The sequence below is a fragment of the Python bivittatus genome, unplaced genomic scaffold, assembly GCF_059951505.1.
Source record: "Python bivittatus isolate LINGU-HERP-01145 unplaced genomic scaffold, Pbiv_v1 ctg000180_np1212, whole genome shotgun sequence".
NCBI lineage: Eukaryota > Metazoa > Chordata > Lepidosauria > Squamata > Pythonidae > Python > Python bivittatus.
In genome coordinates, this window is record NW_028277047.1 from 4,077,892 (window position 1) to 4,090,917 (window position 13,026).

At 45.2% G+C, this 13,026-nt stretch overlaps 2 protein-coding genes across 2 annotated transcripts; both read left to right on the top strand.

Annotated features, from left to right (window-relative positions):
- The first annotated feature begins 1,202 nt into the window (after nt 1–1,202).
- On the top strand, nt 1,203–3,765 carry LOC103059131 (uncharacterized). The gene is made up of 2 exons (XM_007440895.4): nt 1,203–1,610; nt 2,152–3,765. The coding sequence occupies exons 1-2, from the start codon at nt 1,340–1,342 to the stop codon at nt 2,544–2,546; spliced, it is 666 nt and encodes a 221-aa protein (XP_007440957.1). The 5' UTR covers nt 1,203–1,339; the 3' UTR covers nt 2,547–3,765.
- Nucleotides 3,766–4,198: 433 nt separating this feature from the next.
- Nucleotides 4,199–12,609, top strand: WDR74 (WD repeat domain 74). Its single transcript, XM_007440894.3, has 11 exons — nt 4,199–4,322; nt 4,782–4,891; nt 5,330–5,451; nt 6,048–6,111; nt 7,548–7,691; nt 7,815–7,916; nt 8,477–8,577; nt 9,207–9,262; nt 10,066–10,208; nt 10,893–10,949; nt 11,274–12,609. Exons 1-11 carry the CDS (start codon nt 4,262–4,264, stop codon nt 11,475–11,477), a joined length of 1,164 nt encoding a protein of 387 aa, XP_007440956.1. The 5' UTR covers nt 4,199–4,261; the 3' UTR covers nt 11,478–12,609.
- Nucleotides 12,610–13,026: the final 417 nt, after the last annotated feature.

The following is a 13,026-nucleotide window of genomic DNA, read 5'->3' on the forward strand; positions in this document are numbered from 1 at the left end:
TAAGACGTGGACTTCAACTCCCAGAACTCCCCAGCCAAAACTGGCTGGAGAACCTTGTTCTTATGGGTGCCTTGAATGGATAGAAATGAAACAATGAGCTGAGGATGGGGGGAGTTTCTGCTCCAGGTCCTACCAGTTAATATTAAGGCACTGGGGGAGGCACCAACCTGTCCCTACAGATCTTTGTCTTTGAAATACAGTAGGGCTCTTCGAGGATTTTCTGCAGAAAAAATGCTCAGAATTACATTGCTCTTCCCAAGGAAAAGGCTACAGGATCCCCGGGGGTTGGGGAAGAACCTTTAGGTTTTGCCATTCCAATTTGGGAGCAAATATAAGTGGATTGTTGCAAAATTTTTCTTGATGGATGATCAGGGATTGACAAAGGAAGCACACTGTAATGAACAGTGGTGCATCCCTTGGTTTTAATTCATTCCCACGTCTTTCAAACATACAGTCTGCAGCTTGACTCTTTTCTAGTTGCTAACCTAATGTTCAGGACTTGTCGGCTCGGGATAAACCAGGAAGATGAAAAGTGCCAAGTTATTTCATTTGTACCAAAGTACATTTTGCTGTTCATACCTCTCCAAAACATTTGAGATACGAAGCAGACTCTCCAAACCGCTTCAGCACTTGGGATGATGGGACCTACAATCCTGTCTCAATGAGAAGGATTAAAGGTTTGTTTTAAGAAAGGGAAGATGAGGGCCTGGTGAATCAACCAAGAGAGTGGGAATGCTCCAGCAGGCATTCTTAAGGCCATCACCCACAGGGTGGTTACCGCTCTGCTCCTTGGCTGTTTTTTCACAATCCAGAGGTCGCCGAATGGCCTGGCACCAAGCCCTAGATTCTAGCCTAGCGGCATCTTCTGTAACCCCTAGAAGCAGGAGCAGATTCCTAATTCACTCCCTCCACAGCGGATTGATGAAAACAGGCCCAAGAAGGCAGGTGGAGGAAAACAACGGTTCCCATCTCTGTTTCAGCAACTTAAGGCTGCAGCCACGCAGTGTCCCGACTCGCACAAAACGGTGGGATGGAGGAACAAGCTGGGTTTTCTTCTGCTGGACTTGGAAATGTCCACTGCAAGCTATCTTGTATAACGTGGACGTTCCCACGGCAGCCTGAACTCCCTCCCCGTCTCCGGTTCCCTCTCTGGCTCCTGGCATTCCAAAGGTTCTTGGCGGCTGTTCCTCTGGGCACCCACCCAGGAGCTGGCGGGGGCAAAGGAATCTGCGCAGGCTGCAGCAGCAAGTCCAGGCCTGTTGTGGCTGTGAGATCCAGCCCCTCGGCCTGCCCGTTGTTCTCTTCCTCGACATGCTAGCGTCTGTCCCCGAAGCTTGCAATGGGTCACACTTGGCTGATTCTCTTCTTGGCCCTGGGCACTGCTCTTCTCGGCTCCGACGGAGGCGAGGAGCTGGCGACGGAGGCTCCGAGGGCACTTTGCCCTCTAGATGACGACTTGGCGGCATCGCAGGAGGGAGAGCTGCTGGTGCCCAGATTTAGCAACTGCATGCTGCGATGCGCCTCCCACGCTTACCAAGCCTACAGAGCGGTACTGGCAACAGGCAGCGTCAAGAGCACGGTGTCGCTGAAGCTCAACGAAGGCAGGCAAGGTAAGCGGGAGGGCCGCAGGAAGAGAGCCTGGCACAGCTCCGACAGGATGCCAGCTGGGCAGCCAATCAGACCGAAGCAGGGGATGGGCTTGGAGACTCCGCCCTGGCAGCTGTGCGGCAGCTGTCAGGCCATTTCCAAGGCCTTTCATTCCTGGGGCTCCAAAAGCAGGGGGGCCCAACTCGGCTTGCATTTCTTTTCTGTTGAAACATTTGTCCCTTCTGCTTCAAACTGACAGAAGTTGTAGTCCAAAAGGGTCTGAAGTTACAGCTTCCCCACCAATATATTAAAGTCGGCTAGGAACAGGCTGTAAATGTTGTGAAATCAATACATAAAAATGTGGATTCTTTCAACCACTTGATTTAAAGCCCAGCGTTGTAGGTGGATCTGCCATTTTTAAAACCGACATCATCCAGTAAATCCGGTTTCTGTCACCCAGAATTCTCCAGATGAGCTTCTGGAAGTCCAGCCAAATCTTGGCCTCGTGGGTTAAATCAGCTGAGAAACGAAGGCTGGCTGTGACCAGATCTCTTTTCCCCACAGGGGCACAGGATGAATTCTGCTGGATGCTTCACCTCCGTTGCCAGAGGGGGGTCCGTCTCACCAAAGCTTTCGTCCTGCTGAACTTGGAGCAGCCTCTGGATCGGAGCAGGCCGTTCCCTTTCCGGCTCCTCCTCACTGCTCCTTCTTTGCCCCATCACCTCTTGCAACCTTGTTCCAGGAGACGGGACACAAGGCTTTTGAACGGGGAAGCCTGCGGCATCCGCTTCGATGTGACAGAGCCTTTCCGCAGTGCCGAAGGAGGCCGGGATGCGGAACTGTGCGTCAAAGTCGTGTGTCCTCTGGAGAAAGACGTCTGTGAGGCCCTGCAGTTCAGCCTGCGCTGCCCCCCCTTCCTGGCCACGCTGTGGCGGAGTCTGCCTCGCCCTGATCGCTAAGCAGCTGGAGGGCTTCTTCTGCAATGTAACATGGGGGAAGAGAAGGGGTCTACAGATCCCCTTGTCCACATACACTCCAGTTCAGCTGCTGAGGCAATCTTAGGACCAGTTTCACTGCAGGGTTCATTTTTACTTGGCAATGTTTACATTGCCTCAAGCAGTATGCGGGATACGTGCTTGCGCACGCAGGCCACAGCTGTACACATTTGTTCATACATAATGCAATAGCATACAGTAATGACAGGAAGCTAGTTTTCCCTCTGAGAATGAAGCATGGCAAAGCTCAGTGCTCAACATGCCTCTTTCCCTTTCTACGTTGGGTCTCTAATCAGATCTTTCCTGCAAATACAGAAATGGGGTTCCCCTTACCCCAAAGACTCCAGGTTTTGCACCACTTTCCACCAACATCAAGCAGTGACATTGCCTTGAAAGGATTTCAAACAGCAAAAACCACAGACCGCTGACTTTGAACACCTGTTCTCTTTCTCACCCCTACCTGAGATTTTTTTTCCTGCTCCTCCATGACAAGATATTCCTAATCTTCTGCAGACTGGTTCAGCCACACTCTTTTTACAGGTTGAGGGGGTTCTCTTCTCCACTGCGGTGTTTTTTTTATCTTGGCTGTGTGCGAGGGGACATAAGAAAAATGTACTGAGCAGGACAGACTGAATTCTTGAAAGGAATTGTAATCCTTGGAAAAGATGTGGAAAAACCCTGAAATCAGATTCCTGTGTTCCCTCATCAGATGTAATCTTCAAGGTTGGGTGATTATGACATACAATATCTATCTGGGTTGTGTTATCTCCTACTCATCGTTACTCCTTGTCTCTATCCATTCCTTCATTTATCTATAGAGTTTTCCTGGTATTGTTCTGGACATCGACAGTTTTTGGCTAAGATGTAAATTGTACTTTCACCCAAGCTATCTAAAATATTAAGGGGGGTAAGAGAAATCCGTGATATTGCCCTGTTGTTGGAGGCCTTTGAAATAAAACAAGCCTCTGCTGAAGTGTTCTCTGCTATGTTTCTTTCTGAACCACCAGTGGGATATAAACGTGTTAAGTTTATCTTCACTGCTTAATTTAGTTTTAATTCTTGTTTGGCAATGGAGAGGCAAAGAGGGAGGAAAAAGCAGAAGACACTGGATGAAAAGCAAGAAAGGGAAACTTAATATTGTTCCCGTACTAATGAAGTAGGAAAATAAAGCACTGTTGATGGACATTTTGAAGTGTGAAGTTCAATCATGCAGCTAAACCATAAAGTTTCCCCAACACTCCTTGTTGGCTTGTTGTGTTGTGCTAAATGAGTTAATTGTGGTTTATCAGGAAATTATGCCTAGATAAACCATTGCTTAGTGTGGTCAATCCTTACAGAGGCACTCCACAAACCGGTGTCTTTCACATATGCCGGACTACACCTCCCATCTTCCCCGCCTACAGAACGGGCTTTGCCAGCGTGGCTTCTAAGCGACGGCCTCGAAAACCTGCCACGGATTCAACAGCCCCGCTTCTCAACCACGCTGGCATTTCTCCCTCTACTAAAAGCAGCAGGACCGTCTGGAGACGGGAAAGGAATGCGAGGGGGAAGAATATGAGCGGCGCACCGAGGAAGCGCGTCAGCCAATCGAATGCCGCGTCGGCACGCTCTGGTCCGTGACTCTAATCGGTCCGGCTCGAAAACAGCTCAGACGGCTGCGAGGCGGCGCGGCAGCAGACATGGCGTCTCCCGCGCGGGGCAACCACGTGTGGGTGGGATCCGAGACGGGCATATTGAAAGGTAATGAGGACTAGCCGCGTGTTGTGGTGGGTCTGGAATGGAGGGTTTGCGGATAGAGGGAGCAGTGAATGGGCAGGGGAGGCCGGGGGAGGGGGTTTCTGTTCTCGCCCCTCCTAAACGTGCTCGGGCGCCTTGGGCACGGGGCCTCTGGGCATGTGTAGAGTGCGAGGGGGAATAGTTGAGCAGAGATTGGGGAGGGGAGATTGGAGGAGCGTGGAGGGAAGGAAATCACAGCAGCCTCTCCGCTTCATTTGCTGATGCTTCTGGCTCCGTCCGTATTGACTGGCTAGGGAGCTCAAAAGGGCCTTCCAACCTGGAGCCGAGAGAACTAAAGGGGCCAGTTGCTCCATCAGCCTGCAACACCTTCTCTTGGTGGCGGTCCTGTGGGGGAGCTGGCTGTTACCCTGCTTCTCTTTCTTGCTCCTGCCTGCCAAGCAATATACTCTCTTTTACTTTTAGGGGTCAACCTGCAGAAGAAACAGGCCACGAACTATAAGATGGGGGAAATGTCCCTCAATCGACAAGAAGCTGTCACTGCCATGTGTTGGGGGGATTCCTATGAATCGGAGGTGATGTGGTCAGCCGCCCAAAGGGAGATGGCGTGGTTTGGGGAGACGGCTGGTTATGGTGGGAAAGTCATGACATCCGTAGAAATTACTACTACTACTACCACCTCTTTCTCTTCTTCCTCCTCCTCTCTTTCTCCTTCTCCTTCTCCTTCTCCTTCTCCTTCTCCTTCTCCTTCTCCTTCCACAGTCAGCGAAATGTTTAAACTGGATTTGGCATTTTTATCCACTGATCAGTCCTTCCCAAGTTGTTGTTGTTATTTCCTCTCCTTCTTCTATCTTATTAAGATCATTTTAATTCAAAATGTCAGAGGTTGAACTTGTCACCTTACCTGGTCAGGATGTTCTTCACCACTGAACTATAATCTTTTTCTAAGAGGTGTTAACTCTGCAGGTCCCTAGCTCACTAAATGATTCCTCTTGTCTTTCTTTTTCACACAGATCTTTGTAGGATGCCTTGATGGATCAGTTAGATTATTCAGCACCGAGAAGGGCAAGTTTATTGAATCCCGAGACTGTCTGGGAGGTGAAGGACCCTTTTGTGGCTTGGCTGTCCTTGATGGGTAAGAGTGAACCCCTTTGATTTTTTCTCTGCCCTCAAAAAATAGGCATCTCACGATTACAGATTAAAAATTCCTGCCAACATCCCCCAAACCCAGCCCTGCTCACATCTGCCTTTTTGTAATCCAGCCCTGCTCACATCTGCCTTTTTGTAATCCCTCTCCCCAATGTCAAATAGAGCCCTGGGACCCCCAGAGGTTGCCCAACTCTGATTCAAGAGTTATAAAATAATGTAACTTTCTGCAAAACATAGATTGTCTCAAATGGAAGTAACCTTCCATTTGATTGGCTACTGAATGAATGCCCTCTCTGTTTATTTATTTAACTAACTAACAAACCAACCTATATCGTCACCTGTCTATCAGAAGGTAATCTGGGTGACAAACAAGAATAAAAACACAATATAATTAGGAAAAAAATCATACTTAAAGCAAAAATAAAACACACCATGTTAGCTCCATCAACATCCTAGCCCCAGGGCCTAGGGGGAAAGCCAGATCATTGCTTTCTTGAAGGCCAAACCAGGTTGGGCCCTTCTGTGTTTCCGTATCTTTGCATTGAAAGACATTTTCTCTGCCTTTCCCCCCTCTCCTTGTAGTTCCCTTATCACCTGTGTGGAGTCTGGGTTGCTGAAAGTCTGGCGGGATTCCTCCTCAGAGAATGTAAGTTCTGCCTTGTGTTCATTGTGAGGCCAGGGCCATTAGAGATGGACATTTAAGGTTTTTTTTTCCTCCTTGTTAGTACCATTGAATAGCTCTGTGGTTATTCCTCCATGGATGACATTTGTATGGGGATGAAAGCAGAGTAGGTACATGTCTAGTTTTATGTTGGTCAGGTGATTGCATAAACATAACTGTTTAGCTCAGTCTTTTCCAGTCATAAAAAGTAAAAAAGTGTCTGCTAGCACCTTTTCTGATTAACAGATTTTATTAAAAGGCATAAGCTTCTACCTTTGAATAAAATTTGTTAGTTGGAAAAAGAACTACAGGCAGTCCCTGGGTTAAGAACTTTCGACTTACAGAGAACTCATACTTACAAATGGACTGTCATAACGGACTTGTTTTGAACATAATAGAGATAAATAATTTCAAAAATTGGACACTAGAGGGAACTAAAGATTTTCATTAAAGGAGAAGAATGCATAAACCTGATTAACGGCTACAGAATGATGCAAAATATAGCATTGGAAATACTGAAGGATACTTTTGAAAAACGAAATCAGAAGTTAATATCAATAATATCAATAGCAATTTTTGCTTCTATGGATAGACTGTGTCCAAAAGATGTTTTGGAAGAAATGGCAGAAGAGGAACAAGTTTTATCTGACAAGAGAGACAGAGTTTACACTAAAAGTGGATCGCCAAATGACAGGCTACAAGAATGACATGGATGTTTCATTGGACATACAAAATAAATCAGTTGATGCTTTAAAAATCAAAAGAGAATTACAAATAGTAAACCAAGAAAGTGACCTGGATAATTCTTTTATATTGGAATTACAAAAGAGGTTTGTTAAAGCTTGGATGAATCTTGTGAGAAGGGGTAAAGAAGAAATGAGAAGAAATCAAGTTCTATGACATTCCTTGCATGGACAAAAGATTAAGATGGTTAGAAGTAAAAGGAAGGATTATAAACTTGGTTTATTTGATCAAGGTTAAAATAGATGTGTTATTTCTGGTAACCCTTAATGGACTTTTGCTGACACCAGGACTGAAATGACAAGGCTTTATAGATTTGTTTATAGAAAAGAGATGGGACATGGGATGAAGAGATGATTGGTTGTAAATTAAGAGGAGGTGAAAAGTTAATAAAATTGTTTATACTTGTGATGAAGGTTGGAAGTCACTTCTTTATATATTTCTTTTTTTTTTTTTTACTATATTCTCACCTTTCTCTATGTTTTTTCTTTTTCTTTTCCTTTGCACTTTTTCCTCTTTCCTTCTACTCTTTTTTCTTTCTTTTATTATTAGTTTTTTCTCTTTTTGTATTAGTTCTTACTCTTGCAATTACAATATTTAATACAATTATTTTTTAAAGAAGAAAGAAAATTGCAAGGCTCATCTTCGCTCATCGCTCACAAAATTCTTCTCTCTGGCAGGTGGAGACACAGGTGGGGCCCGGCGTGTGCCGCATGCGACAGAACTCCAAACAGCCCCATCATGTGGCCACAGGGGGGAAAGAGAACTGTCTTAAAATATGGGACTTGCACCAGCCTCAGGCACCGATTTTTCGAGCCAAAAATGTGAGTAGCCTGTTGCTTTGCCTAGATTTGTGTTTGAGCCCAGGATCGTTGCACTGTGATTTGCAATTTCTGACCAGAGGAGCTCCTCCCTGCATTCACATGACTTCTTTGTTCCTGTCACAGGTGCGCCATGATTGGCTTGACCTGAGGGTACGTATTTGGGACCGGGACTTGGAATTCCTGCCTGGATCAGAGAAGATTGTTACTTGTACTGGACACCATCAGGTAGAAGCTGGTAAAGATATGTTAGCTCATAAGCAACTCAAAGCAGTTTATAGCTGGTTAGTTGGACTTTGCCCTAGTAATAACCATACCAGGTTACTCTAACTAGCATTGCCCTTGAAGTAGGTTCAGAAACTATGTCTCATCCAGATCATGGCAGTGAGAGGCTAGTAGTGCAAAGAGGGAGGGAGGGAGGGAGGGAGGGAGGGAGGGAGGAAGGAAGGAAGGAAGGAAGGAAGGAAGGAAGGAAGGAAGGAAGGAAGGAAGGAAGGAAGGAAGGAAGGAAGGAAGGAAGGAGAATTAGAGGGGAAGGGGAGGGAGGAAGGAAGGAGAATTAGAAAGGGAGGGAGGGAGGGGGGAAGGAAGGAAGGGGAATTGGAGGGGAAGGGGAGAGGGAAGAAGGAGTTGGGAAAATGGGGAGAAGGCACCCCCTTGTGAGGCAGGGCAACCGCCCTCTAGCTATTGTGCCATGATGGCATTTCATTTATTTTAATTATTGCATCCTGTCATGGTGTTTGTGCAAGAGTTCAACCTACTTACAACTCTTGGTCTTCTGCATCCAGGTCCGGCTCTACGATCCCAGCTGTCCCCAACGCCGTCCCGTCTTGGAGGTTACCTTTGGCGAGTACCCGCTTACAGCTCTCTCACTCACCTCCGATGCAAAGTGAGTCTCTTTTCTCTCCTTGAAATAGGACTTTTGGAGAAGGCGGTTATACAAGCAGGGGCACGTTTTTCTTACGGAGTAGAAGTTCTTTTTTTAAAAAATAAGAAAATATAAATGAAAAATGTGCTAGTAAAAGAGAAAGATTAAAAAAAAAATCAGAACACAAAAGATAAGATGCAGATAGTTAGCGCTGAACTTCAAATTGCATATATTTAGTTAACGCAGTACAAATCATTAACAAAACTATAAACAGCAAATAGTTGAAATAATTAATGAATTAAATCAATACTGGAAATTATAGTTCAAGTAGAAATAGGATTCTATGGAAAAGAAAACCCAAGTCTCTGATGTGGTGCAAAAGCGTATATCATTACAATCCAAGCATGGTTTCCAACTAGAATTAAACTCTGTATCAGATGTAGGAAGTTATTCTTGATATTGAAGGATGTTAATTTAATTAAGATTTTCTTCCAAAGAAGGAATCAAAGATCTTTTTGAATAAAAACCATACTGTATACAAGGTCTAACAGCTCTGGTTCTTGCATGCTTCCTTGGTGATTTTCGATTGCAAAGCAAGATTTTAAAAAGACAAAACACACAGACTAATTCTTACTTATTTTTCCTTACAGCGCTGCTGTTGTTGGTAGTTCCCGTGGGGACGTTGCGGTTATAGATCTGCGGCAAGGTAAGACTGGAGAAGAAGGAAAAGGATTTAGTTCAAAAGAGAATTTGAAATGCGTACTGAGTCTCACTCTTAGTCTTAGCAATGCCTGTTCTGAGCATGATTCCCACGGAGTTTTCTTTAACAAGATTTATTAAGAAGAAAGGGATGAGGTGACAGCAGTTCTGTTTTGGATTGAAAACGGAATGGTTTTAGACCCAGATGTGGGTTATGCTGTTCTCCTTATTTTGGCTTAGTAATTGGATTGTTTATTTTGTATATTGTATTTTCGGTTTTGATCCTTTGCATGCGGCTCAGAATCCCTGCTGTGAGGTGGGCGGCACACTAAAACCAAACCAGATCAGGTCAAATCTTGGCACATCTCGATTTCTACCTTGCCAGCCCGGGGGCTAAAAACACGACCACAAATTCAACTGAGCAATGCAGTGGCAAACTGTAGAGTCCTTGGTGCTCTCTGAGCTTGGTTGTTTGCTTGCAGACGTTTCATTACCCAACTAGGTAACATTATCAGTGCTAGTGAGTGTGGGGTTTGATCCCTGTTTATATACAGTAGCTTGCCCTGCCAGGGTTTTGAATGGTGTGTAAATGTGATGTATCTCTGCGTCTATCGATGACTGACTTGTCTGAATGCCAGGAATTCCCTCGCATTTTTGTATTTAGCTTGGTCTAAGATGCTGACAGTTTCCCAGTTGAAACTATGGTTGAGTCTGTCCAATTGTACTCCTGGGCAATGGCTAGTCATATGTACTCCTCGGAGAAGATGTAACCCTGGTGACTCAATGTTGCGACCTCTCTCTCTGCAACAGGGCGTTTGGTGAAGTGCCTGAAGGGCTTTGCTGGGAGTGTCCGTGCCATCCAGTGTCACCCGACGCTTCCAGTGGTCGCCTCGTGCGGGTTGGACCGTTTCCTTCGGCTGCACAACCTCCACAGCAAGTGTTTAGAGCATAAGGTGAGGGCAGTCCTGAGAACTGGGGATTTGGGAGCGCAATCTGGAGCTTTGGGGACCACCCCAAAGGGATAGGAGGTGGGGGCTGTGTGAGCCACAGGTTGTCTAACCCAGTATATCTCAACCTTGGCAACTTTAAGATGTGCAGACTTCAACTCCCAGAATTCCCCAGCCAGCCTAACCTGATCAGAGATACCTCTGTGCTGAGAAGCATTGTACGCATCTCAAAGTGGTCAAAGGACTTCCAGATCTCCAGGAAAACTGGACGCAGGTTCTCCGAAATGCCCTGCGTAGTAATATTTAATGTGGAATGCCAACCTTTATTTTAAGTACCACTGTGGGCAAATAAGGATGCCTCTTGGAAATCTTTAAACTCTGGGGAATCCCTGCTCTTTGCTAGTCAGCCAGCCATGGTGACCTCGTCTGGCAGAAAGCAAGTCTCAGCTCGGCAAACTTTTCCACGTGGGAGAATTGCAGTGTAAAGGTCCCCAGCAGCAGCTACAAATTCTTCTGACTGTTTCTGCCCCGGGTGTCAATCACTTTTCCCGCATTTGGACCAACTCTGCTGTGTTTTCTTTGAACAACAAATGGGCAGTCTTCACAAAGGATAAAAAAATAGATAAATCAGTGACTTCCGTGATTTATTCCCTTTCTTTTTATTTCTTACTAAGTCTGTATTGATTCCAGGTTTATCTAAAATCCCGATTGAACTGCCTTTTGCTGACCAGCCGGGAGAAATGGGAGGTGAGTTTTCAGGAATGTGGGAAGGGGATTGGTTCAAGCAACACTGTAGTGGTTTATAAACCATGGTTTATAATATACCATACTGTGCAGGTTGCATTAATTATGGTTTGTTGAATAATCTGTGGCTTTCCATGACATTTGAAGCTGAAGAATAGCTCTACAAAGTCTGTTTCTGTTTCGGAGTGAGATGTTGGGTGCTTTCAAGCAGAGCAATTTTTTGTAGTCCTCAGCTCCATTATTGCTTCCAACCAACCAGTGAGGCTTACAGGGATTTGAACGCTACAACCCAATTCCCCCCTGATGTGTTTCTCTCCTTTTTTGCAGAGCAAGGGCCTCGAGCCATCAACTGACCTCCAGGATGAGGTGAAAGAGGAAGAGGAAGAGGAAGACGACGAGATTTGGAACTCCATGGAAGTCGTCACCCCTAAGCGGAAAGTAGATCCAGATCTTGGCTCCAGGGCCGGGAGTGAGAAACCCCCCAAGGACCGGACCTTCAAAAAGCAGAAGATGAGAAAGGCTAAATCTTGATCATGGCGAGAGGTACCACCTCTACCTTTTTTAACCCAGAGCTGGCAAACTCTCACCTCATGGGTTTCTTAACGGACGTGGGTTTGCTACATGGGAAACATCTTTGGTGCACTGATCAAGGGAGGAAAGACGAAGACACACTGTCCCATTCCCAGTGGGAAAGGTTCTTTATCCTCTTTGATCATTCCCATGCTCGCTTTGAGTTCTGACGCTGGACGAGCAGGAATTAGCACACGCTTCATCTCCAGGATCTTACAGGAACAAGAGCTTATGAAAAGGAGGCGGAAAAGTTGTTGAAATTCTCCTTCCCCCTCTGTCTTCTATTTTAGCTGCTTAGTTCTGTCCAAAGATCTGTCCTCACCATCTTAGGTAGCACATTCCCCACTTTTAATGATTTTGGCTGTTTCAGTAGCATCCACCAGATCTGAAGTTTTTGTGAAAATGAATGAGCATTGCTTTATGTCCAAGCTGATTTCATCATTGCTCCCCACAGCCCTCCTTGATCCCCCCCCCCGCCAGTCCCTCTTGACTTGTACAGGGTTGGATGACAAATTGGGAAGCTGTGATTCCTTCCTTGTTTGCTGAGGTTGGGGTTTCCAAATCATAAAAAGGAGAAAGGCTTGTCTCTTGGAAGTATTGATCGATTCAGAAAATAAGGAGGCTTTTCTAAGGAACAGGTTTGTGTGATGCTAGATAAATGTAAAGCTGCTATGGGACAACTTTGTGAATTGTACATTATTTCTGCTCTTAAGGAAAGGCAGCAGTAAAGAAACTTTATTTAAAGCGGGAAAGATTTTTTTTTATTTCTTAAAGGCCTGAGGTAAAGAGGCAATACTGAATCACTTGGAAGGCATAGACTAACTACGAACTATCAGAGAAAAGCAACGAGAGAGAAATTTGTCCCCATTTGGGTTGTGTTTATGAAGTATTATTTTACAGTGGGGTGTTTCAGGGCTACAGTCTCCCAAAACATTTTTCAAAATTTAAGAGAAAGCACCAAGACAGGATGGTCCTATTAGCAAGTTTGGATGTGCCAAATGTTTTAAATTGAGAGCATTTTGTATAACCTTCTCAACAAGGATTGGAAATGCACAGCCAAAGAGAGAAAAATAAATGCATTTCTTAAATCTCACCTGTCGTTCCTGAGCTGTGTAGAACCTCCCTCTATCTTCCTACCACTTTTATGAGAAATTCCCTTTAACTCCATAACCCATAAATAGCTCTCCGCCCCCATAATCAAATCCCAATAAAACTCTCCCCCTTAATACCCTGACAAGCTTGTGCTGTGATGGAGTTTTCCTGCAGTTAACATTATTTTAAAATATTTAGATACAGCTTATTTTAAAACTCTCAAACTGGTTTTACAATAGAATCCAGATCCGTGTAAGGGTGGTTGCGGGTGGGTCTTGGACCCGAGCAGACCCGAAGGATTACTTAAAGAAGAGAGATTGGAAGCCCTGTTTGTTTTAAATGTGTACTACATAAGAACCAAGGCTTCCAGTAAGTGGTGTCCTGCAAGGAAATGGGTTCTTAGCCAAGTTTAAGGGAC

What these genes read in the sequence shown, in the direction of transcription:
- LOC103059131 (XM_007440895.4), top strand. Translation starts at nt 1,340, where the DNA reads ATGGGTCACACTTGGCTGATTCTCTTCTTGGCCCTGGGCACTGCTCTT. An exon ending in GCTCAACGAAGGCAGGCAAG is followed by an intron (nt 1,611 to 2,151) that starts GTAAGCGGGAGG and finishes TTTTCCCCACAG; the next exon opens with GGGCACAGGATGAATTCTGC.
- WDR74 (XM_007440894.3), top strand. Translation starts at nt 4,262, where the DNA reads ATGGCGTCTCCCGCGCGGGGCAACCACGTGTGGGTGGGATCCGAGACG. An exon ending in CTTGTACTGGACACCATCAG is followed by an intron (nt 7,917 to 8,476) that starts GTAGAAGCTGGT and finishes TTCTGCATCCAG; the next exon opens with GTCCGGCTCTACGATCCCAG. An exon ending in CCAGCCGGGAGAAATGGGAG is followed by an intron (nt 10,950 to 11,273) that starts GTGAGTTTTCAG and finishes CCTTTTTTGCAG; the next exon opens with AGCAAGGGCCTCGAGCCATC.